At 43.6% G+C, this 25,818-nt stretch overlaps 1 protein-coding gene across 47 annotated transcripts in view; it reads left to right on the plus strand.

Annotated features, from left to right (window-relative positions):
• MAP4 (microtubule associated protein 4) overlaps nt 1-25,818 on the plus strand; it is a 245,094-nt gene that overhangs the window by 164,010 nt on the left and 55,266 nt on the right. For 21 of the 47 annotated variants that reach the window (XM_063609108.1, XM_063609111.1, XM_055278808.2 and 18 more), the window contains exons 5-8: nt 4,940-5,053; nt 7,759-7,881; nt 10,617-11,762; nt 12,773-12,895. In XM_063609108.1, coding sequence (XP_063465178.1) covers nt 4,940-5,053; nt 7,759-7,881; nt 10,617-11,762; nt 12,773-12,895 — 1,506 coding nt within the window. Of the gene's footprint in view, nt 1-4,939; nt 5,054-7,758; nt 7,882-10,616; nt 11,763-12,772; nt 12,896-15,283; nt 18,668-25,818 lie in introns of all 47 variants that reach the window. The other 26 variants (XM_063609185.1, XM_063609236.1, XM_063609171.1 and 23 more) reach the window with 5 other exon arrangements.

Below are 25,818 nucleotides of genomic sequence, written 5' to 3' on the forward strand. Positions count from 1 at the left end.
GATAGGTATAGTAGATAGAGTAGATAAATAGAGTAACTTAGGCCGGGTGTGGTGGCTCACGCCTGTAATCCCAGCACTTTGGGAGGCCGAGGCGGGCAGATCACCTGAGGTCAGGAGTTCGAGACCAGCCTGGCCAACATGATGAAACCCCATCTCTACTAAAAATACAGAAAAATAGCCAGGCATGGTGGTGCGCACCTGTAATCCCAGCTACTTGGGAGGCTGAGGCAGGAGAATCACTTGGGCCCTGGAGGCAGAGGTTGCAGTGAGCCAAGATCGTGCCATTGTACTCCAGCTTGGGCAACAAGAGCGAAACTCCGTCTCCAAAAAAATTCCGCTGAATTGTACTCTATCTACTTATCTATCTATTTATCTATTTATGGTTATGACCATAACCAGATTCAATTTTAGAACACTTTTATTACCACAAAAAGAAACTCTGTACCTTTTAAATATCACCCTCATCTCCCTATCCACTGCAACCCTAAGCTACTACCAATTTGCTTTTTGTCTCTATAAATTTGCTTAGATTAGACATTTTATATAAAGGGAATCATATAAAGTGGTTTCTTTGTGACTGCTTTTTTTCACTTCGCATAATGTTTTGAGGAGTCCTGCATTTTGTGGCATGTATCAGTACTTTCTTTATGGACACGTAATATTCCATTGTATGGCTACAGCATATTTTGCTCATTATTTTATTTTTTTTGAGACAGAATCTCCCTTTGTCGCCCAGGCTGGAGTGCAGTGGCACAATCTGGGCTCACTGCAGCCTTGACCGCCCGAGCTCAAATGATAAATAAATAAATAATTTAAATCAGGAAGAAGAGGATGGCCGGGCGCGGTGGCTCAAGCCTGTAATCCCAGCACTTTGGGAGGCCGAGGTGGGCGGATCACGAGGTCAGGAGATCGAGACCATCCTGGCTAACACGGTGAAACCCTGTCTCTACTAAAAATACAAAAAATTAGCCGGGCGTGTTGGCGGGCGCCTGTAGTCCCAGCTCCTCGGGAGGCTGAGGCAGGAGAATGGCCTGAACCCGGGAGGCGGAGCTTGCAGTGAGCCGAGATCGCGCCACTGCACTCCAGCCTGGGTGACACAGCAAGACTCCGTCTCAAAAAAAAAAAAAAAAGGAAGAAGAGGAGCCAGCAGGGGTAACAAAGGAATGACCAATTTTGAGTAGGAAAAAAAATTCAGCGGAGTTTAATTTCCTGAAAGTTGAGTGTGGTAGTCAACTGCCAAGATGGCTCCCAATGATCCCTGCCTCCTTTTTATTGATACCCTTGTGTAGTCACCTCCCATGTGGTACTAGGTTTGGTCTGTGTGATCGTAGAATAGATGGCCGAAATAATAGTGTGTCATTTCTAAGATTAAATTACAGAAAATATCGTAGCTTTGGCCGGGCGCGGTGGCTCATGCCTGTAATCCCAGCACTTTGGGAGGCTGAGGCAGGTGGATCACGAGGTCAAGAGATGGAGACCATCCTGGCCAACATGGTGAAACCCCATCTCTACTAAAAATACAAAAAATTAACCAGGTGTGGTGGCGGGTGCCTGTAGTCCCAGCTACTCGGGAGGCTGAGGCAGGAGAATTGCTTGAACCTGGGAGGCGGGGTTGCAGTGAGCTGAGATCACGCCACTGCACTCCAGCCTGGGCTACAGAGCGAGACTCCGTCTCAAAAAAAATATATCGTAGCTTCCATCTTGATCACTCTGGGTTTACTCATCATGAGGAAAGCCAGCTGATACAGAGAGGCACACATGGGAGAGGAGCAGAGGCCTCCATTCAACAGCCATGTAAGCCATCTTAACAGGCAGGTTCTGCAGCCCCAGTCAAGTCTTCAGATCACCACAGCCCCTGGCCAACCGCTGGACTGCAACCTTTTGAGAAACCCTAGTCATGGAGCTGGGGAAGAAATAGGTTCTGGGGCACATTTTGAAGGTCAAGGGCAATGGATTTTCTGATGGGTTGGCTGTGGTGTGTGAAAAAGAGGAGGTCCAGGATGACTCCAAGGTTTCTTGCAAAAAACATAGAAGAATAGAATGCCATTAGAGATGGAAAGACTATATAATGAGTAGATTTGGAAACATGCTACATAAAAGTATGAAAATAAGGGGAGAGGTCTAGAGGTCTTGAGATATAAATTCAGGTGTCATCAACCTATAGATGGAATTTTAAACTGTGGGATTAGAGGAGAGGGAATGTAGAGAGAAAAGGTTTGTCCTCCTCCTCATAACCACTCAGTTCTTTAGTTTTCAGCTTAAATACTTATTAAGCAAAGATCTCCCTTGACTTGAACCAAAATATATCCTGTGGCTAAATGTTCCCATCCCTGACCTTGTACATCTTTGGGTTTTTTAGAGCATACTGGGTCTGCCATGTGGTAGGCACCCAGTAAAAAATTAATGACTAAATGACAGAACTCTGTAAGAATCATCTATTTTTACATGTAATTTAGCAAGCTCCCATCTTAAGGTGCAAACCATCCAGAATTTACTCTGTTTGATGCTTTAAGAATCCTATTTTCCCTCAAGGGAACTGTGAGAGGCAGAGCAAGCAGCAAGCTACCCCAAACCATACAGAACTGGGAAGAATGAATGTTTATCATCTCTCTCATATTCTGTCTCCCTTACTTTTCTTTTTTTAAATTTTGTTCTGTTTTTATTATTTATTTTGAGATGGGGTTTCACTCTGTCACCCAGGCTGTAGCTCAGTGGTATAACCACAGCTCACCACAGACTCAACCTCCCCAGGCTCAAGTGATCCTCCCACCTCAGCCTTCCGCGTAGCTGGGACTACAGGCATGAGCCACCATGCCTGGCTAATTTTTCCGTTTTTTGAAAATAAGGGTTTTGTTTTGTTTTTTTAAACAAAAAAACAGGCTGTGTTTTTTAAGGATGGAGTTCTCGCTGTGTTGCCCAGACAGGAGTGCAGTGACTATTCACAGTCACCATATCATAGTGCACTGCAGCCTTGAACCCCTGGGCTCAAGAAGATCCTCCCACCTCAGCCTCTCAGGTAGCTGGGGTGTGTGCCACTTTTCCAGGCTCCCTTGGTTTTCTGAAGAAGAAGCCTCAACAAGTTTCCCAATATTGCCTTCTGCTTGTTCACACTTCCCGATGCAGTGGTCTCCCCTAATCCTGAAATTTCTTACAAAAAGAGTGTGGTATAGCTGCCTCAGAGCCAAGAAAATGAACATTCTCTCAAGGCCTGGGCTTTTATGCAGCTGTCTCTGACAGTTGAAGTGTCTTAAGGGAGTGATGTGTTAGTGTCACTCAGGAACTAGTTGGAAATGCAGATTCTCAGGAACCAGCAATCTTTATTTTAACAAGCCTTCAGGATGATTAAGATAATAAAATAAATTCCGAGAAGGCCTCTTCAGAAAGTGGAACTCTTGTTTAGCCTGAACAGCTTTGCTTTTTTTTCTTTTATCTTTTTTTTTTTTTTTTTTTTTTTTTCAGACAGAGTCTCGCTCTGTCACCCAGGCTGGAGTGCAGTGGCGCCATCTTGGCTCACTGCAACCTCCGCCTCCTGGGTTCAAGCGATTTTCCTGCATCAGCCTCCCGGGTAGCTGGGACTACAGGCATGTGCCACCACACCTGACTAATTTTTTTGTATTTTTAGTTGAGACGGGGTTTCACTGTATTAGCCAGGATGGTCTCAATCTCCTGACCTCGTGATCCTCCCGCCTCGGCCTCCCAAAGTGCTGGGATTACAGGCATGAGCCACCATGCCCGGCCCTGCTTTTTTTTTCATGTACAAAAGCACAAAGAATTTACCTGATGTTTTGAGTGCTTTTATTCATGCCAGCTCCTGAGTCAAGAGTTTATTTCTTCTATTAGGATGACAATTGTTTATCTTGTCCCATTCAGACAGTTTTGAAATGCAGTTTTCTTCGTCATGTCCATATGAGGTGAAAAATTCCTTGTTGGTTTTTTTTTTAAGCTTCTTTTTTTTTTTTTGAGACGGAGTCTTGCTGTGTCACCCAGGCTGGAGTGCAGTGGCGCGATCTCGGCTCACTGCAAGCTCCGCCTCCCGGGTTCAGGCCATTCTCCTGCCTCAGCCTCCCGAGGAGCTGGGACTACAGGCGCCCGCCAACACGCCCGGCTAATTTTTTGTATTTTTAGTAGAGACAGGGTTTCACCGTGTTAGCCAGGATGGTCTCGATCTCCTGACCTCGTGATCCGCCCGCCTCGGCCTCCCAAAGTGCTGGGATTACAGGCTTGAGCCACCGCGCCCGGCCTTTTTTAAGCTTCTTAATGGCTCTGTCTTTTTAAAAAGCAACTTAAAATGAATGTTATATAAATATATATTGAAAATTTAGTTTTCTCTATACTTTCACCTCTTAGAGTGTTTGTTATACAGTTGAGCATTAGTTGCCCTTTTTGTTTTATACATTTGTTGGCTATCTGATGTACATAACCAAATCTTAGAGAAGGGATTATTTGTTATTAACTCATAACAAATGAATTAGTGAATATTGATTCTCTACCATGTGCAGTCACATATGATTTCGGTTTACTTACTATTGACAGCTCATCTATATTCATCATAGGATAATAAGAAATATTGGCCGGGCACAGTGGCTCACGCCTGTAATCCCAACACTTTGGGAAGCTGAGGTAGGCAGATCATTTGAGATCAGGAGTTTGAGACCAGCCTGGCCAACATGGAGAAACCCTGTCCCTACAAAAAAATACAAAAATTAGCCAGGCATAGTGGCGGGCACCTGTAATCCCAGCTACTTAAGAGGCTGAGGCAGGAGAATCACTTGAACCTGGGAGGTGGAGGTTGCAGTGAACCAAGATGGCACCACTGCACTCCAGCCTTGGCATCAGAGCAAGACTCCACCTCAAAAAAAAAAAGAAAAAGAAAAAAGAAATATTAATCTTTCTAGTTGCATTCACCAGGAATGAGTTTTGGATTTCTTCTATATTCCAGATCCCTTTAAGATGTACCATGATGATGACCTGGCAGATTTGGTCTTTCCATCCAGTGCAACAGCTGATACTTCAATATTTGCAGGACAAAATGATCCCTTGAAAGACAGTTACGGTATGGCTTCTCCAAATGGATTTATTCTGTAGGGAAAGAAAAAAATTTTTCTTTACTCATCTTCGGTTCACTGACTAGGGCTCTGTGACAAAAGATTGATTAACAAGAAAAAAGAGACCAAAGTTTAAAATGTGAATTTCATATGTACATGAGAGGTACCTAGAGAATGAGTAACTCTGCAAGAGGTGGCTTTAGAATTCCACCTTATATAGCTTCTTCAATAAAGAATGATAAATTTTTTTTTGAGAAGTGAGAAGATGAAGGAAAAGACTTTTGAGTCTCTAGGGGCCGCAAATTGTGGGAGACAAGTAAATGGAAGGTAAAAGCTAGTTAGTAAAGGTTGCTATGTAGATTCCTATGGTGCCATCTCCAGGCTAATAATAGCTTTCAGCTTACAAAAGTCCTTATGCCAAAGTAGCATATTTTGGGGTGGCATATTCTGGTGTCCTTTGTTTAATGCCACACAATCAACATGGCCTTTCACACATCACCTTTGAAGTTAACCACTAAGAAAAGTCAGATTTAGGGGCTGTGGGTGTGACAAGGCTCTCTTTGGATTAATCAAAGGAGACAATTCACAGATTCACAGTTGGGCTGTGATCTCCCCTTTTTTTTGAGACAGGGTCTCACTCTGTCACCCAGGTTGGAATGCAGTGATGTGATCACGGCCCACTGCAGCCTTGGCCTCCTGGTCAGGTGATCCTCCCACCTCAATCTCCTGAGTAGCTGGGATTACAGGTGTGTACCACTATGCCTGGCTAATTTTTTGTAGAGATGGGGTTTTGCCACATTGCCCAGGCTGGTCTTGAACTCCTGGGCTCAAGTGATCCACCCGCTTCAGCCTCCCAAATTGCTGGGATTACAGGCATGAGCCTTTGCACCCAGCCACGTTTGTCTACTTCTTCATTTACAGCCGGACACAGTGGCTCATGCCTGTAACCCTAGCACTTTGGGAAGCTGAGGCGACAGAATTGCTTGAGCCCAGGAATTTGAAACCAATCTGGGCAACATAGGGAGATCCTGTCCTACAAAAAATTTTAAAATTCAGCCAGGCATAGTGGCACATACCTGTAGTCTCAGCTACTCAGGAGGTTGAGGCGGAAGGATTGCTTGAGCCCAGAAGGTCAAGGCTGCATTGAGCCATGATCATGCCACTGTACCCCAGCCTGGACAACAGAGTTGAGAACCTGTCTAAAAAAAAAAAAAAAAAAAAAAATCCGGGTGCAGTGGCACACGCCTGTAATCCCAGCACTTTGGGAGGCCAAGGCGGATGGATCACTTGAGGCCAGGAGTTCAAGACCAGCCTGGCCAAAATGGTGAAATCCCATCTCTACTAAAAGTACAAAAATTAGGCTGGGTGTAATGGCTCATGCCTGTAATCCCAGCACTTTGGGAGGCAGAGGTGGGCAGATCACCTGAGGTCAGGAGTTTGAGACCAGCCTGGCCAACATGGTGAAACCCCGTCTCTACTAAAAATAGAAAAATTAGGCCGGGTGTGGTGGCTCATGCCTGTAATCCCAGCACTTTGGGAGACGGAGGTGGGCAGATCACCTGAGGTCAGGAGTTTGAGACCAGCCTGGCCAACATGGTGATACACTGTCTCTACTAAAAATACAAAAATTAACTGGGCATGGTGGCAGACACCTATAATCCAGCTACTCGGGAGGCTGAGTCAGAAGAATCACTTGAACTCGCGAGGCGGAGGTTGCAGTAAGCTGAGATCGTGCCATTGCACTCCAGCCTGGTCAATGAGCGAGACTCCATCTCAAAAATTAATAAATAAATATAATAAAAATAAGAAAATTAGCTAGGCATGGTGGCACATGCCTGTACTCCCAGCTACTCGGGAGGCTGAGGCAGGAGAATCACTTGAACCTGGGAGGTGGAGGTTGTAGTGAGCTGAGATCACGCCACTGCACTCCAGCCTGGGCAACAGAGTGAGACTCCATCTCAAAAACAATAACAACAACAAAAAAAAACCTGTTACAAAGTATTCTAATAAAATTGTCTTCTAATGTTGGAAAGGGAGGTGTTAATCTCATTTTGCAGATGAAGAAATTAAGACTCGCAATTTTTTACTATAGTGTATTATGTTGGTTGTGGTGTTGGAACTAGAGTTCAATCATTATTATTTTGAATCTTTATATTACCCTGTAGAAGGTAGCCAATGAATGTTGATTAATGGCACTAACGGGATATACTATACCACCTACTAACAACTAGCTAAAACCTGAAGAATGTCAGCAGTGTTTCCTTTAAAACTTGTTTACGTTGTCGGCCGGGCATGGTGGCTCACACCTGTAATCCCAGCACTTTGGGAGGCCAAGGCGGGTGGATCACGAGGTCGGGAGTTGGAGACCAATCTGGTCAACATAGTGACACCCCGTCTCTATTAAAAATACAAAAAAATTAGCCAGGTGTGGTGGTGTGTGCTTGTAGTCCCAGCTACTTGAAAGGCTGAGGCAGAAGAATGGCGTGAACCCGGGAGGCGGAGGTTGCAGTGAGCCGAGTTCGTGCCATTGCACTCCAGCCCAGGTGACAGTGCGAGACTCCGTCTCAAAAAAAGAAAAAAAACTTTTTTTGCATAGTTTTTTATTAGTCTGTGTCTTCCTGGCAATATATGCAGCTGATTTTAAATATCAAATACCTTTTGTTTCCAATGTTTACTAAGTTTCAAAATGTATTTGTTTGTGTTTCAATATTAGGTATGTCTCCCTGCAACACAGCTGTTGTACCTCAGGGGTGGTCTGTGGAAGCCTTAAACTCTCCACACTCAGAGTCCTTTGTTTCCCCAGAGGCTGTTGCAGAACCTCCTCAGCCAACGGCAGGTAAACTATTAGAGACTCCCTTTATCAGTTAATGGTTGCAGTATTGGTAATCAATATAAATCATCAGGTGTATTTTTTAGCAGCTTACAGCAGGTATAAAAATTTCAGAACTATCACAAATGTTTTGCTTATATTAGTGATGTCACCACTGGAGGAATTAAATTGTTGAACTATAACACTTAGGGTTAATGGGCAAATAAATACTTTTTTTATTTTTTAACATATATATATATTTTTGTCATCACATTTTTCATTGTATTAGGTATCAGAATTTTTTTAAAATTCAGTACAGATTTACTGCCTGGTGTGGTGGCTCACACTTACAATCCCAGCACTTTGGGAAGCTGAGGCAGGCAGATCACTTGAGGTCAGGAGTTCCAGACCAGCCCAGCCAACATGGTGAAACCCCATTTCTACAAAAAATACAAAAATTGGTCCGGGCACGGTGGCTCACACCTGTAATCCCAACACTTTGGGAGGCCAAGGCGGGCAGATCACCTGAGGTCAGGAGTTCGAGACCAGGCTGGCCAACATGGTGAAACCCTGTCTCTACTAAAAATACAAAAAATTAGCCGGGCGTGGTGGCAGGTGCCTGTAATCCCAGTTACTAGGGAGACTGAGGCAGGAGAATCACTTGAAACCAGAAGGTGGAGGTTGCAGTCAGCCGAGATTGCGCCACTGCACTCCAGCCTGGGTGAAAGAGCTAAATAAATAAATAAATAAGCTCAGCATGGTGGCGTGTACCTATAATCTCAGCTACTAGGGAGGCTGAGACAGGAGAATCGCTTGAACCCGGGAGCCAAGATCATGCTACTGCACTCCAGCTTGGGCAACAGAGTGAGACCCTGTCTCAAAAAAACAAAAACAAAAATTCGGTACAGATTTAGAACTCTGGGGTTTTTCTTGATAGGAAGCATGACTGACCTGCTGTCCCACAGATTATCTTTCTAATACTAATTCTGTGCCCGTGTTATTTTTTGAAGCCTGTGTTTTCTCTCTTCTTTGCCTTTTCTCCTCCACTACTTGTCCTCCCAGTATTTTACATCTTATTCTTCCAAGTGTTGAGACTGTCAAAGAGTAGGCAGAATATGTTACTTGACATTAGCTTCTTTTTTTTTTTTTTTTTGAGACGGACTCTTGCTGTGTCCCGCAGGCTGGAGTGCAATGCCGCGATCTCGGCTCATTGCAAACTCTGCCTCCTGAGGTCTAGCAATTCTCCTGCCTCAGCCTCCCAAGTAGCTGGGATTACAGGTGCCTGCCACCATGTGGCTAATTTCTGTATTTTTTATAGAGACAGGGTTTCTTTCTTTTTTTTTTTTAATTAATTTTTTTTGCACACAAAACAATAAACATTTTCTAAAAATACATACAAACAAAAAGATGCATATCAAACACATTAGGAAGGTTGCACATGGGAAGACGGGGAATAGAAATGGGGGGTGGGAATTAAAGAAAATAAATGAGAGAGGGACTTTGTAGGGATCAATGATAATAACTCAATCCTCTATTTGACAAAGAAGAAGGAGAAGGAAGAGGAAGAAAAAGCAAGTGGGATAAAGGATCAGAAAGGGAGGAAAATAGAAAAAATTAGAGTATGACTCCAGGGTAGACCTGTTTTGTTGTCGCTGGGTTGGTTTGTCTGTTGTATTTTTCATATGTTTTGCCATGTTGGCCAGGCTGGTCTCGAACTCCTAGCCTCAAGTGATCAACCTGCCTCAGCCTCCTAGAGTGCTGGGACTACAGGCGTGAGCCACCACGTCCAGCCCCCACATTGCGTCTGGCCTCCGTGGTAGACCTCCCAGACGGGGCGGCCGGGCAGAGACGCTCCGCACATCCCAGATGGGGCGGCCGGGCAGAGGCGCTCCTCACTTCCTGGACGGGGCGGCCGGGCAGAGGCGCTCCTCACATCCCAGACGATGGGCCGCCGGGCAGAGGCGCTCCTCACTTCCCGGACGGGGCGGCCGGGCAGAGGCGCTCCTCACTTCTTCCCAGACGGGGTGGCCGGGCAGAGGCGCTCCTCACATCCCAGACGATGGGCGGCCGGGCAGAGACGCTCCCCACCTCCCTGATGGGGCGGCGGCCGGGCAGAGGCTGCAATCCCAGCATCCTGGGAGGCCAAGGCAGGCGGCTGGGAGGCGGAGGCTGCAGCGAGCCAGCCCGGGCAACACCGAGCACCGAGTGAGCGAGACTCCGTCCGCAGTCCCAGTACCTCGGGAGGCCGAGAGCCTGGCCAACATGGCGAAACCGCGCCTCCAGCCAAAGGAGAAAAACCAGGGAGGGGTGGTGGCGCGCGTCCGCAATCCCAGGCAGCCCACAGGCCGGGGCAGGAGAATCACGGGAGCCGGAGGCAGGGAGTCTGCAGCGAGCCGACTATACTCCAGCCTGGGCTACAGAGGGAAGAAAAGAAAGAAAAGGGAAGGAAGGCAGGGAGAAGGAAGGAAGGAAGGAGGGAGGGAGGAAGGAAGGAAGGGAGGAAGGGAAGGAGTAGAGACAGGGTTTAACCATGTTTGTGAGGCTGGTCTTGAACTCCTGAGCTCAGATGATCCATCCACCTCGGCCTCCCAAAGTTCTGGGATTACAGGCGTGAGCCACTGTGCCCGGCCTAACATTAACTTCTTAGTTATGTGTACAGTCTTATGGTCACAAAAGCCAAATACTCTTATGCCTGAAGAAAGTAAGCATTTTTAATGCAAAGGTATTAGTAGACAATGATGTGTCCTAAATTTCCAATTTAGTTCCCTTAGAGCTAGCCAAGGAGACAGAAATGGCATCAGAAGAGAGGCCACCAGCACAAGCATTGGAAATAATGATGGGACTGAAGACTACTGACATGGCACCATCTAAAGAAACAGAGGTGGCCCTCGCCAAGGACATGGCACTAGCTACAAAAACAGAGGTGGCATTGGCTAAAGATACGGAATCACCCACCAAATTAGATGTGACACTGGCCAAGGACATGCAGCCATCCATGGAATCAGATATGGCCCTAGTCAAGGACATGGAACCACCCATAGAAAAAGAAGTGGCCCTGGTTAAGGATGTCAGATGGCCTACAGAAACAGATGTGTCTTCAGCCAAGAATGTGCTACTGCCCACAGAAACAGAGGTAGCGCCTGCCAAGGATGTGACACTGTTTAAAGAAACAGAGAAGGCTTCTCCTATAAAAATGGACTTGGCCCCTTCCAAGGACATGGGACCACCCAAAGAAAACGAGATAGTCCCAGCCAAGGATTTGGTATTACTCTCAGAAATAGAGGTGGCACAGGCTAACGACATTATATCATCCACAGAAATATCCTCTGCTGAGAAGGTGGCTTTGTCCTCAGAAACAGAGGTAGCCCTGGCCAGGGACATGACACTGCCCCCAGAAACCAACGTGATCTTGACCAAGGATAAAGCATTGCCTTTAGAAGCAGGGGTGGCCCCAGTCAAGGATATGGCTCAACTCCCAGAAACAGAAATGGCCCTGGGCAAGGATGTGGCTCTGTCCACAGTAAAAGAAGTGGGCTCATTGAAAGACATGTCTCCACCGCCAGAAACAGAAATGGCTCTGGGCAAGGATGTGATTCCACCTCCAGAAACAGAAGTAGTTCTCATCAAGAACGTATGTCTGCCTCCAGAAATGGAGGTGGCCCTGACTGAGGATCAGGTCCCAGCCCTCAAAACAGAAGCACCCCTGGCTAAGGATGGGGTTCTGACCCCTGCCAACAATGTGACTCCAGCCAAAGATGTTCCACCACTCTCAGAAACAGAGGCAACACCAGTTCCAATTAAAGACATGGAAATTGCACAAACACAAAAAGGAATAAGTGAGGATTCCCATTTAGAATCTCTGCAGGATGTGGGGCAGTCAGCTGCACCTACTTTCATGATTTCACCAGGTACGTGCTTATGCTTATTCTCAGTATTTCTCTCTACCAGGGTGTAGTCTCGAGAAGACTAAGGACAAACATCATGCCAGGTAAAGTACAGACAGTCACGCTGTACTTTGCAAGTTTATTCATACTCCTGCTGTCCTAGACAACTCTTTCCCACCTTTACCCTCCTCCCAACTCCAACACCTTTTCTATGTTCATTCTCTGCTGATTGTCATGTTTTTCTTCCAGATAAGTCAAGCAATAAAATAGAACATCCACCAACTTCTATTCCATTATCTACCCAACTACTTGTGTCTGTATCCATGGACTCTGCTTATGAAAACTCCCCTGTTTTTATAAGTAAACTGTTCCTGCTCCTAATTAAGACCAACCTCTCCTCATTTTGCCTTAAATTCCATCTCCTCTTTCCTACTCGATATATTGCCCCACGTATTCTTCCCTTTTTTGCCCCTCACACCAATTTAAATCCTTTTCCATTGGATCATTCCCACCAATTTAACAACAGTTTGTTATTTTTCCCATCTTAAAAAACGAAACATCGTCTGGGCATGGTGGCTCACACCTGTAATCCCAGCACTTTGGGCGGCCGAGGTGGGCAGATCACCTGAGGTCGAGAGTTCAAGACCAGCCTAACCAACATGGAGAAACCCCGTCTCCACTAAAAATACAAAATTAGCCGGGCATGGTGGCGCATGCCTGTAATCCCAGCTGCTCGGAAGGCTGAGGCAGGAGAATCACTTGAACCTGGGAGGTGGAGGTTGTGGTGAGTCGAGATTGCGCCATTGCACTCCAGCCTGAGCAAGAAAGAGTGAAAAACTCCATCTCAAAAAAAAAAAAAAAAAAGTAACATAACTAGACATACACTCCCAACTTCAGCTTCCAACTACCACTTCACTCCTTTGCTGCCCTTTGTAGAACTCCTCAGAAACTAATCCCATATCCAATTTCTGGCAGGTGGAAAATGGCTGAAATCATGCTTCTCTGAAACGTGTGGCTTTTGTTATTGCCTTTAGAAACCATCACAGGAACTGGGGAAAAGTGCAGCTTGCCGGCCAATGAGGATTCTGTTTTAGAAAAACTAGAGGAAAAGAAACCATGCAACAGTCAACCTTCTGAGCTTTCTTCAGAGACCTCAGGTAAGTTAGGAAAACAAAATGAACTCTTTGAAACAAATTAGGGGCGATGGAGTAGTGATGGTAGACATTGTCTCTAGTTCCCTGTTGTATGGTGGTAATCAGCAGTATAGTTTATGAAGTCAATTCTCTTAGACAGATTTTATCTGGTTTAGACAGAATGTCAGCTTGTTGTATCTTTAAAAATTACTACTACAGCAAATCAGGATACCTAAATTTTTTTTTTCTCCACTGTTTTTTTGTTGTTGCTGTTGTTGTTGTTGTTTTTGAGATGGAGTCTCACTCTGCGCCCAGGCTGGCGTGCAATGGTGTGATCTTGGCTCACTGCATCCTCCACCTACTGGGTTCAAGCGATTCTCCTGCCTCAGCCTCCTGAGTAGCTGGGATTACAGGCGCCTGCCACCATGCCTGGCTAATTTTTAGTAGAGACGGGGTTTCACCATGTTGGCCAGGCTGGTCTCGAACTCCTGACCTCTGGTGATCCGCCCACTCAGCCTCCCAAAGTGTTGGGATTACAGGCGTGAGCAACCGTGCCTGGCCTTCTCCACTGTTTTCATAGTGAAGAAAGTACACCCAAATTTTGATCTGGTTCAGCTATTCACTATTCTATCCTGTGTGGTCTTAGGCAAGTTACATAACTTGCCTATATCTCAGTTTACTCAGCTATAATATAAATTAATTGGTCAAATGTTCTCTAAAGCCTTACTAGTTACAGTGTTCCATGGCCCAACAGCATCTGCATTGCCTGAGAGGCTGGTAGAAATGCAGAATCTTGGGCTCTACCTTAGGCCTTTGTTATTATCATCTGCATTTTAATTAGATCCCTAGATAATTCTAATTTTCATTAAACTTTGAGAGGTACTGCTCTAAGATACTTTCCAATTTAAAGTTTGATTATTCAGTGAATTTTAAGATTACCTGTTTTTTATAACCCAGAAGCATATGTATATGATTATCAACTTGATTTCCTGTTTACTTTTCTGTGACTATGATTGGAATGTGGACATCCTGACATATGGGACATAAGGGGCCATGACTTACTTCACTTAGAATCTCTAATGCTTTGCACACTACCTAGCACAAGACTAGAGCTTAAATAAATGTGTGATTTTTTTTTTAAATGTTGTTTTACTGACTCAACAAATCAGTAAAGATTTATCAAGTGCTTATGATATACAAAATACACCATATTAAGGCACATAGATATTTAAGTCCCAGTCCTTGCCCCTGAATTATTATATTATAACCTGAATGAAGAGGTAAGTTATCAGGCATGAACTCTGAAATCCAAGATTTACATAATAATTGAATAAAATAGTATAAAAGATGGCACTGAATAGCTGCTGATTAATTGCTGAATTAAATGTTATAAATACTGGGGGGTACTATAGCCTAGCAATTTTTTGAGCGATGCAATAATTAAACTGAGATATTAAATAAAGGCTAGGATTTAGAGGATATTGGAGGGGTAAGGACAAGAATGAAATGCACTATTTACATATTATAATATTCTTGGAAATCAATTTATTGGGTCAGACTTGACAGGAGCTGGCATATACCTGCTCTTAATGAGACTCTTGCCAGGATCTTGGATCCATATTATATTAACTTGGAGGAAGGGTAGACCAGGTCACCTGCTGAAACTCTTCCAAAGGTACTCATCTTAATTGTTAAAATTAATTATCCTACTTAACATTATATATATTTCTCTGTCTTTTGGGAAGTACATTTAGGAGCACAATGTTGAAATTTAACATATTTGTCTTTCAAAGTAGGATGCTCTGGTTCTGGAATTAGGAGAATTTTCCTCTGACCAAAATGTGGATTCAGTGTATTTTGTGTGCATGAAGTGACTTAAGTCTGGCCTTCTGATCTAGTTCCCAGAATCTATCTGGTTTGTTTGACAAGTATTAGTTTAATATTGGTGACCAAGTCTTAGAATTATAAATTTTGTCCAAAATCATGTATATTTAACTGAAGCAATTAATAAATTTCACCAAAAAGAGGCAAGCACTAATAATGACCAATATAAATCAGATGAGATTTACAGGCAGTAAGTGCTTATTTTTAGAGGTTAAAAGATGTGAAATATTTCATTTTTAAAAGTTCAATCCTGCTACTTCTGAAATTTCAAATATTTTATAAATGTTTGAAAACAATCTTTACCTGAGATGATGATCTGTTAAATATTTTTGCTAGCGCCAGTTAAAAGTGAGAAATGTTTTAGAAAAAACTGTTTTCCTGAGCAAATTACAATAAGTAGTATATGTATTAGTGAAAATAGCCTCCTTAAATTAGTCATTATATGGTCTGGGTTTTTTTTTGTTGTTGTTTTGTTTTGTTTTTGTTTTTAAGAAACAATAACAAGGAGTTTTTTGTTTGGAATTTTAGCCAACTTCATGTATTGCCGTAGCCCTCCCACACAAGCCAAACAAGATTGCAGACCCAGTGACCGCAGGTCAGCCCGGCCCAAGCCTGCCAGGGTCCCTCCTGAGCTGCTGGGAGGCTCTCCTCCATGGAAGACTCTTGATCACAGGCTGGGCCACTGCTCTTTGTCTGAGTCAGGTTGGGTCTCTGGTTCATCCTCCTGTGGTGGGCCTGGGAACCAAAGAAAAAGTATTCATGTTGACTCACTTGAACCCCAGAGGGATCTTGGCAGGGAGGCCTGGGATATAGAAAGCACACCAATAATGATGAAGAAAAAGAAGAAAAAACCAAAGCAAAAGAGATATTCTCAACCCCGGGCTGGAGGACCTTGGGATGATGACAATGCAGATAAGCCTAAAGGTCATCCCTTTGCAGCTGACACACAAAAATCAGGTGTTCTCCCCAGCCAGCCTACCACTATGGGTACAGAATATGGACTTGTATCTGAAGAAAACTTGGAAAGGGAATGTGTAGTTAACTCCAGTGCACCCAGACTGGTAGCTGAGAACTTTGTCTCAGAGAGTCTCAGAATTCCTTTATATCCTTCAGAAGAAACCCCCAAAACTGCAATAAGTTCTCAGTCTAAGCTGAGAGTAGAGGAAGACAGCAAAGGTAACAAGTCAGTACCACAAAGCCAAGACAAGAAATTGCTGAAGCAACATGAATACAAACCACAGCCTGCACCCCACCTGAAGACTCCTGTAGATAAAAGCCAGTCAGTAGGCCCTCTCAATCTGAAAGGACCCCTAGCAGAAGTTTCTGCATGCAATGTAGAAACTCCTTTGGATATCAGACTCAAAGAGAGTTGCTCTCCTTTCTTGGACCCAGAGGTTATGGGTGTAGTTTCAAAACCCACAGCAGCAAAAGAAATACCAAATTTGATACCCACTTTGATAGCAAGTAATCCATTAGAATGTAATCTAAAAGAAGGGAATAATGAAAGTAAAATGACTAAACTGCAGAATGTCAAACTGAAGGAGTTTCCTGAAGGAGCTGAAGAGGATAAAGAACTAAAAGAGGAAGCTTTTCCCAACCAAAGACAAGAGATCAGCATCTTTACTTCTGAGCAGCTGCAGGGCCAAGCGTTGGTACAGGTCCCTGGGGTAGAGAATGAACCATTTAAGAGAATGGCAGGTGATGGCAAAAGCAGGAAGGGAAGGGGAAGTTCTGGGAAAATGAGAACAGATTCTGGGAAGGTAAAAGCAAAATCTGAGCTGCCATTTCTTCTGGACAGCCAGAAGGACAGAAGGGCTGTTCTCATACCGAGTGAGCCAGTCTCTAAAACTGAAGGAATGACTACTCAGGATAAGAGTGAGGAGCTGGGGCTGAGTTCTTCAAAGCAACCAGGCACTAATGCTGATCTCATGGAGGCAGTGGTGATGGGGGAGCCTAAAGAGATGACTCAGCCTAAGGTGGCAGGCACCACGCAGGCATTGATTCCTTTGGAAAGTGGATCAGGCATGACTCAGACTTCTGGTGTTAGCACAGAAACAGGAGATGTAGTCAAAGATATGGGTGTCAGTAACCAGAGCAAGGAAGGAAGGTGTCCATGGAAGGATCATGAGGCAGCTCCCTGGATTTCTGAAAAGCCTAAAAAGAGAGGCAATGAAGGCAAAAGCAAAAAGTTTAAAAATAATTATTCCAGACAGCCTGCTAGAATGGAAAGGAAGGAAGAAATCTTCAACCCACCTTTTGAAGGGAAGGATGGAGATGCTGGTAGTATTCCCCATAAAAGCAAGGAAATAGGATTTACTTTCCCCAAAATGCATGATTCTTCGTTCTCACATATACCAGATACACCCACAGTGGAAGTAGTTGACAGGAAGGGTGGAAATTTTCAGGTTAATTTTGTTGAGCTTGGGACTCTTGGGGAAAACAAAATAAGCACAGTCAAGGCTTCTACTGTTACTGAACCACCTGCCAAGGTGACAGATGTGAGCTGCCAAGAGCAAATCCAGGGGGCAGTATTTGTTCCTTCATTAGTATCTGAGGAGAATAAGACAGATGCAGCCAATAGATACACTGCAGTGGCTGACAAACCAAGTAAAAGGAGTAATGATGGAAAAAGTAAAAAGGTTAAAAATAGTTCTCCTGAGAAGCACATTCTGGAGAATAAGATAGATGCAACAAAAATACATGTTCCCTTGGAAACCACAGGGGACCAGGGAATTGAAGGAATGGCCTATATGGACGAAAATAGAAATATTACATTTACCTGTCCCAGAACACCATCAGAGCTGATAAATAAATCATCTCCTCTAGAGGTTCTGGAATCAGCAGCCTGTGAAAAACTGCCCACTCCTACTCCTCAAGTAGTAAAGGAAGGCGATTCCTTTCCAGATACCTTGGCAAAAAATGGGCAAGAGATAGCCCCAGCCCAAATTTCCAAATCATTAATGGTAGATAATTACACCAAAGATGGAGTCCCAGGTCAAGAAAGACCCAACGCTCCCTCTGCTGTTGTGCCCTCCGCAAGCACAGGAGGAGTTGCTCTACCTATTACAGCAGCCATAGAAACAGTTAACAGTCATGGAGATCACTCTCTTAAGAATAAAGCTGAGCTTGCTGACTCCATGAAAAATGAAGCAGGGATCGATGAAGGGCATGTGATAGGAGAATCTGAGTCAGTGCACAATGGTGCGTCTAAGCATTCAGTAGAGAAAGTCACAGAGCTAGCAAAAGGTCACCTCCTTCCTGGAGTGCCAGTAGAAGACCAGAGCCTACCAGGAGAGGCCAGAGCCCTAGAAGGATATGCAGATAGAGGTAATTTCCCAGCACATCCCGTGAACGAAGATAAAGAGACTAAAGAAGGGTCTGTTCCAGTTCAGATTCCTGACTTACTGGGAGACAAAGCACAAAAGCTCAGTTTTTGTGAGGACCAAAATGCTCAAGATAGAAATTCCAAAGGTTCAGATAGTTTGAATAAGAAGGTAGATCTGACTCTTTTGTCTCCAAAAAGTGAGAATGATAAATTGAAAGAAATTAGTCTGGCTTGTAAAATCACGGAATTGGAAAGTGTTTCCTTGCCAACACCAGAAATCCAGTCAGATTTCTTATATAGCAAAGTCGAAGCTCCTCCTTCAGAGGTGGCGGATAAGTTAGTAATAATGACTGCTTCCAAGGGTGTTCGACTCCCAGAACCCAAAGATAAGATTTTGGAGACACCTCAGAAAATGACAGAAAAATCTGAATCAAAGACACCAGGAGAAGGGAAAAAGGAAGATAAAAGCAGAATGGCAGAACCAATGAAAGGCTACATGAGACCCACCAAGTCCCGAGGACTTACTCCACTTTTGCCAAAGTCTACAATCCAGGAACAAGAGAGATATAAGCAACAGAAGTCCGCTGGTATGAACCTGCCATGGGGAAATGTGTGTGCTTGTGGCTTTTGAGTCAGCATCAGAAAGGCAAAGAGCTTGTGCCTTGGCTCCATCCAGACTCTAATCATCCTTGTTAATCATTGGTTTGTTGGCATGAAACCTGTAACTGCTACTGTGTGTTTTCTGCAGCCAATGTGTTCCTTGTGTCCTGCTTGAGGAGGCTGGTAACTTGGTTGCATGCCTTTTTTACCCAGCACTGAACGTTGAATTTTAGGGGAAGTTGAATTTTCAATGAATTGTCTAACAAAAGACCTATCATCATCCATTTCTTAATTTTTTTAAAATTGTGCCTCCTATGTATCAAGTTCACAGCTAAATTTTAATCATTACTTGGTATAAGGATTCACAAGGGGAAAGAAAATATTTCATGTCTAGCTATGTGCATGAGATTTTTTTCAATTTATATGTAGCTTGTGCTGGTGGGACTAAATATCCAAATTGCTTTTAGGTTAAATGAAATCAGTCCACCTCCTTATGAGGAAATGGTGGCCTCAAACCGGCATTGGTAGGCACCGATTTATTTGTGTTTCCAGTAATGGGAAATGATCTCTCAATGATACACATACATTTTTTGACCAGTTTGTTGCTTATATCCATTGCCCCACAGTTGCATGTGGGTTTGAGTTTTGGGCATAGTCTGTGTCCATCAAACATAGTCCATAAAACTTGCCCATGTTGTGTTCCTCATAATGTTACTCTTTTTTGGCTCTACTCAGTCAAGTAATTGGAATGAGATTAAGAAGATGATTCCTTTAAGATTTAGAAATGGTGGCCCCGTTTCCCCCCACCCCCAGTTCCCCAAAAAAGTATACATTTAATCGTGGCTTCCCTGAATCTAGCTTTCAAATAATGTTACCTTGTCTTTGAGAATTTTTCACAGCCTACAAGTGACACTATTTCTTAATCACTGTTTTCCAGCTTGCATGATGTAGCTACTAACTCCAGAATTTAAAAAAAAACACCAATTGGTTTTAGTAGCCAGTCAGGCTTTTAGAGAGGTTTCATCATGGGATTGTGTTCTGCATGATATGGACTTGTTCTTTTGGGTAAAGCTTGTTCTATGCATGAGTATGTACCCACTAAGGAATACTGCTGTGTGAGTAAAGAATGCTAAAGGTTGTTATTTGCATAAGATATTCTCATCTTCTCTGTTTTTATCTTCTATTAGCTACCCTATTACCAAGGCAGAAAATGAAATAGTATGTAGAGGGCTTTCCAGCATTCATTGAGATTTCCAGTGTTCTATCCAGGTCTTTCGTTTTGGTTTCTAGACCCATTCTTTAGTCTCAGCAGTGATCCAAAAGTTAACATGTAATTTCTGTGAAATCCCAGCCATCTCCTTTTGCTCATTATTTCCAAAGAAATGCAGAAAGAGGATTTGTTGTTCTTGAGGAAGCAAGACCAGTACTGCAGAACTTTTGGGGCCCTGCCTGGGTCAGGTCAGGCTCAAAGACTGTGTTAGCAGTGGCCTTACAGAGTGGGTATGGGAAGGATAATGGGTTTGGGACAAAATTTATTGTTTCTTTTGTAAATTCTACCACACCTTTTCCCTAAGGACAATGTATACTTTTTTAATAGTTAAAAAAAAATTTTAAACTAATTGTTGAATAGGTTCATACATTCACATGGTACAAAGGAGTATACAGTAAAACGTAAGTTGGCCTCCCTCCATTAACCACCTTCCAGCTTTCCCTCTCCAGAGGCAACCAGTGTTCACAATATCTTATATATCCTTCCAGACAATTTATGTATAATAAGCAATAACATGTATATTTCCTGATTTCATATAAATGAGACGTATACATACATACTGATGTGTGCTATTCTTTTTAAACTTAATTTTTAAAGAGACCTTTTAAGACTTAGTATAAAGGAGCCAGGCGCAGTGGCTCACACCTATAATCCCAGCACTTTTGGAGGCCAAGGCAGGCAGATCAGCTGAGGTCAGGAGTTAGAGACCAGCCTGACCAATGTGGAGAAACCCCATCTCTACTAAAAATACAAAATTAGCTGGGTGTGGTGGCGCATGCCTGTAATCCCAGCTACTCGGGAGGATGAGGCAGGAGAATCACTTGAATCTGGGAGGCGGAGGTTGCAATGAGCCATGATCGTGCCATTGCACTCCAGCCTGAGCACCAAGAGGGAAACTCCATCTCAAAAAAAAAAAAGAATCAGTATAAAGAAAGAGGCCTCGTTTTTTTTTTTTTTTTTAATCTTTTTTCCTGGTACGTGTCCCTAGATATGACTCATTCTTTTTTGATAGCTGTATACTATTTCATTACATAGGTATATACTAATATATTATAGTACTTTTCTTTTTTTTTTTTTTTTTTTGAGACAGAGTTTCGCTCTCATTGCCCAGGAAGGAGTGCAATGGTGTGATCTCGGTTCACCGCAACCTCTGCCTCCTGGGTTCAAGTGATTCTCCTGCCTCAGCCTCCCGAGTAGCTGGGATTACAGGCATGCGCCACCATGCTCAGCTAATTTTGTATTTTTAATAGAGACGGGGTTTCTCCATGTTGGTCAGGCTGATCTCGAACTCCCAACCTCAGGTGATCTGCCTGCCTCAGCCTCCCCAAAGTGTTGGAATTACAGGTGTGGAGCCACCGCGCCTGGCCAGTACTTCTTTACTGATGCACATTTAGGTGTTTCTCAACTTTTTTTATTAGAAATATGGTACATAAACTATCTTTGTATTTATAGGATGTCATCCTCATGCGTGTGCGTCTGTGTAATACAAAGGGGCTCCAGAGTAAGAATCTCTGGTTTGAAGAATATGTATTCATAATTTTGATGGGTATTACCATATTGCTCTCTGTAGGCCTACAGAGATGTCCCTTGTAGAGAAAGGTACATCTCTACTCCCACCCTCACATAGACAAATACCTGTTTCCCTGCCTTTCTCTACTAGTGTGATTTTTTTTTTTTGGTCATGTGTACTGATCTAATCGGTGAAAAATTATTTCGTGGCATAGACTTTGTGTGTGTGGTGTTTTTTGTTTGTTTTTTTGTTTTTTGAGACGGAGTTTCACTCTTGTTGCCCAGGCTGGAGTGCAATGGCACGATCTTGGCTCACTGCAACCTCCACCTCCCAGGTTCAAGCGATTCTCCTACCTCAGCCTCCCTAGTAGCTGGGATTATAGGTGCCTGCCACCATGCTCAGCTAATTTTTGGTATTTTTAGTAGAGCTGGGTTTCACTGTGTTGGCCAGGCTGGTCTTGAACTCCTGACCTTAGGTGATCTACTTGCCTCAGCCTCCCAAAGTGCTGGGATTATAGGCATGAGCTACTGTGCCCGGCTGTGTTTTATTTATTTTTTTTAATGACTTCTTCATGTATTATCAAGTTTATAAAAGCCAATCCATGCTCTGAAATTATGAAAATATTTTCTTTTCTCCTCTATTAATGTTTTTACATTTTAAATTGTTGGCCAATCTAGAATTTGCTTATTTGTTTGTGGGTTTTTTTTTTTTTTTTTTGGTATGTTTTGTTTATAAGGTTGTGAGGCGGCCGGGTGCGGTGGCTCACGTTTGTAATCCCAGCAATTTGGGAGGCCGAGGCGGGCGGATCACGAAGTCAGGAGATTGAGACCATGGTGAAACCACGTCTCTACTAAAAATACAAAAAAAAAAAAAATTAGCCGGGCGTGGTGGCGGGCGCCTGTAGTCCCAGCTACTCGGAGAGGCTGAGGCAGGAGAATGGCGTGAACCCGGGAGGCGGAGCTTGCGGTGAGCCGAGATTGCGCCACTGCACTCCAGCCTGGGCGACAGAGCGAGACTCCGTCTCAAAAAAAAAAAAAAAAAAAGGTTGTGAGGCAGGGTTACTTGGTCATCCCACCATCGTGTTTATAATCGATCTCCCACTGAACTGCCACCTTTGTCATGCCCTAAATTTCTGCATGTATTTGGTCTATTTCTGGACTTTCTTTCCTGATCCATTGATCTTTCCACCAGGCTTCCTAATATATTTTAATATCTAATAGGGCTAGCCCAACCCCTTGCCCTATTATTCTTTTTCAGAGTTGTCCTATTCTTATTTTTTAGTTTTGTAGAAGAAAAATTAATCCACTCAATATTTTTCTTGAAGTCACTGTTTCTAGCTTATCCTAGGGAGAGTTTATGTCTTGCAAATCGAGTTTTTCTGTCGAACAGCATAATGTGTCTTTCATGTGTTTTGTTAGTCCATCACTGGTGTTCATCTTTGTTCCTCAGTTTGAATCATTCATGTTAACTGCCCTACCCCCAAATTGCTACCAATTCTCACATATCTTGTTCTCATTAGTCTTGTGGTCAAATGGTGTCACCCATGGTTTCCACTGTTTGGACAGTAAAGATATTACAAGTGGTGTTGGCCGGGCACAATGGCTCACACCTGTAGTCCCTGCACTTTGGGAGGCTGAGGTAGGCGGATCACTTGAGGCCAGGAGTTCAAGACCAGGCCTTGAACTCTGGTCTTGGTGAACCCCCAAGGGCCAACATGGTGAAACCCCGTCTCTACTAAAAATACAAAAAGTAGCCATGCATGGTGGCGCATGCCTGTAATTCCATCTACTCAGGAGACTGAGGCAGGAGAATCGCTCTCTTGAACCCAAGAGGCAGAGGTTGCAGTAAGCCAAGATCACAACACTGCCCTCCAGCCTGGGCGATAGAGTGAGTGAGACTCCATCCCCCGCCCCGCCCCCTGCCCAAAAAAACAAAAGATATTATTAGTGGTGTTAGTAAAAATAATAGTACCTCTAACTAATCTAGGTGTTAATAATAATAGCACTGGCCAGGGGCGGTGGCTCACACCTGTAATCCCAACACTTTGGGAGGCAGAGGTGGGTGGATCACCTGAGGTCAGGAGTTCGAGACCAGCCTGGCCAACATGGTGAAACCCCATCACTACTAAAAATACAAAAATTAACTGGGTATGGCGGTGCATGCCTGTAATCCCAGCTACTCAGGAGGCTCAGGAGAATTGCTTGAACCTAGGAGGCAGAGGTTGCAGTGAGCCAAGATCACACCACTGCACTCCAGTCTGGGAGACAGAGTGAGACTCCATCTCAAAAAAAAAATAATAATAATAGCACCTACCACCTATTGAGTTGATTTTATTTGCCTGGTTGTCTAGAAATAGGTAAATAGATCATACACACACACATAAAATAACACTATTAAAGATTATCTCCATTTTTCAGGTGAGAAAATGGAGGCTGTCAAGGTCACATAGCTGGTGAAGTGCCAGGGTTAGAATTTGAATCCAAGTCTTTATGTTTCTAAGATCCATGCTTTTCTTAGACTTGCTTCAGAAGCTTCCGGAAGTTTCAGGTACTTAAAAAGAAAAAGATGAAGGTTGACAATTAGTAAATATAAAATAGACTTTTTTTTATTATCTAGGCACTAATTAAACACTTTTCTACTTGGAGAGATAAAGATACATCATGAAAACATAAACTGTGAATTAGAGGTTAATTTAGGATTAGAATCTAGGTCTTTTGACTCTGTCTAGCATTTTATTGTCCAGAGAGAGTCTGTGTTTGATTTATTTACGTGTACTTTTTAACACCCAGCCTAGAACTTTACATATACATGATGCCTAATGACATCTTTTGAATTGTAAGTAAATTATCTTTTTGCTGATCTTACCCTGTTTGGAAGTAGGGAAAGTGGATATATTGCCAAAGTCTCTTCCAGCTTACTGTTTGCTCTACTGTTATTTTTTCATGCTGCTCTCAAATTTAGGGAAACTTTAACAGAAGGTTTCTTTGCATACTATGCATGTTCTTCCAGGCAGGGAGGATTAATGCAGTACGTCGGGAAGTCTAAGCTCAACTTTTCAGAAAAGGACTTTTTTTTTTTTTTTTTGAGACAGAGTCTCGCTCTTTCGCCCAGGCGAGAGTGCAGTGGCGCGATCTCGGTTCACTGCAAGCTCTGCCTCCCAGGTTCATGCTGTTCTCCTGCCTCAGCCTCCCGAGTAGCTGGGACTACAGGCACCCACCACCATGCCTGGCTAATTTTTTGTATTTTTAGTAGAGACGGGGTTTCACTGTGTTAGCCAGGATGGTCTCGATCTCCTGACCTCGTGATCCGCCTGCCTTGGCCACCCAAAGTGCTGGGATTACAGGGGTGAGCCACCGTACCTGGCCAGAAAAGGACTTCTTATGGGATTGTGTTTTTTTGCGAAGGGAAGCACAAGCTTGAAAGGATGATCCATATTAGATTCCAGTACCCGCTCCATGTTAGTTGTTCCCCTGGAAATCAAGTAGAACTGTGAGTGACAGTGTACTTGCTATGCTGCTACTGTGAATGGGACAGTTTGGGATCCCTGTAAATAGGCCCTCCCTTTGCCATAGTGAAGCCTGGTCTTCTTATAATCTGGCTTTCATTTCTTTCTTCAGTTTGCTTGAGCTCATCAACTGTCTACCAGCAGCTGGGAATGTCAGTTTATGGTGAGAAACTCTCTTGGTGTGAAACTTGAAGTAATTTATAAACCCAGAATTCTAACAGTTTCAAGGCCCTTGTACATAAATAAAATATGCTCAGCAGATGAAAAAACCATTTGTTATCTTAGAACTTGCTACTATTTTACAACTGGAGAAGTACCCATTTGGTAATGTCTTAACTGTAGTGCCGTTTGTGAAGTTCCTTTCCTCATTACTCTCACCCCAGTTGCCCTCTGATTCAACTGGCTTTTTTTTTTTTTTTTGAGACAGAGTCTCCCTCTGTCGCCCAGGCAGGAGTGCAGTGGCACAATCTCGGCTCACTGCAACCTCTGGCTCCTGGGTTCAAGCAGTTCTCCTGCCTCAGCCTCCTGAGTAGTTGGGATTATAGGCATGTGTCACCACGCCTGGCTAATTTTTTTATTTTTAGTAGAGATAGGGTTTTACCATGTTAGCCAGGCTGGTCTCGAACTCCTGACCTCATGATCCACCTCGGCCTCCCAAATTGCTGGGACTACAGGCATGGGCCACTGCGCCCAACCCCATTGGCTTTTTTTCTTACTACCATGCTGATGAAATTTATTGGGACTAGTCACACAGCTAAAAATAGCTACCATTTATTGAACCTTACTATATACTCATTGCCATCCTAAACTCTTTTAACCTCCAAAAAATACTGTGTGGTCATTACCTTGTTTG

This window comes from Symphalangus syndactylus, chromosome 1 (genome assembly GCF_028878055.3).
Source record: "Symphalangus syndactylus isolate Jambi chromosome 1, NHGRI_mSymSyn1-v2.1_pri, whole genome shotgun sequence".
In the NCBI taxonomy this organism is placed as follows: domain Eukaryota; kingdom Metazoa; phylum Chordata; class Mammalia; order Primates; family Hylobatidae; genus Symphalangus; species Symphalangus syndactylus.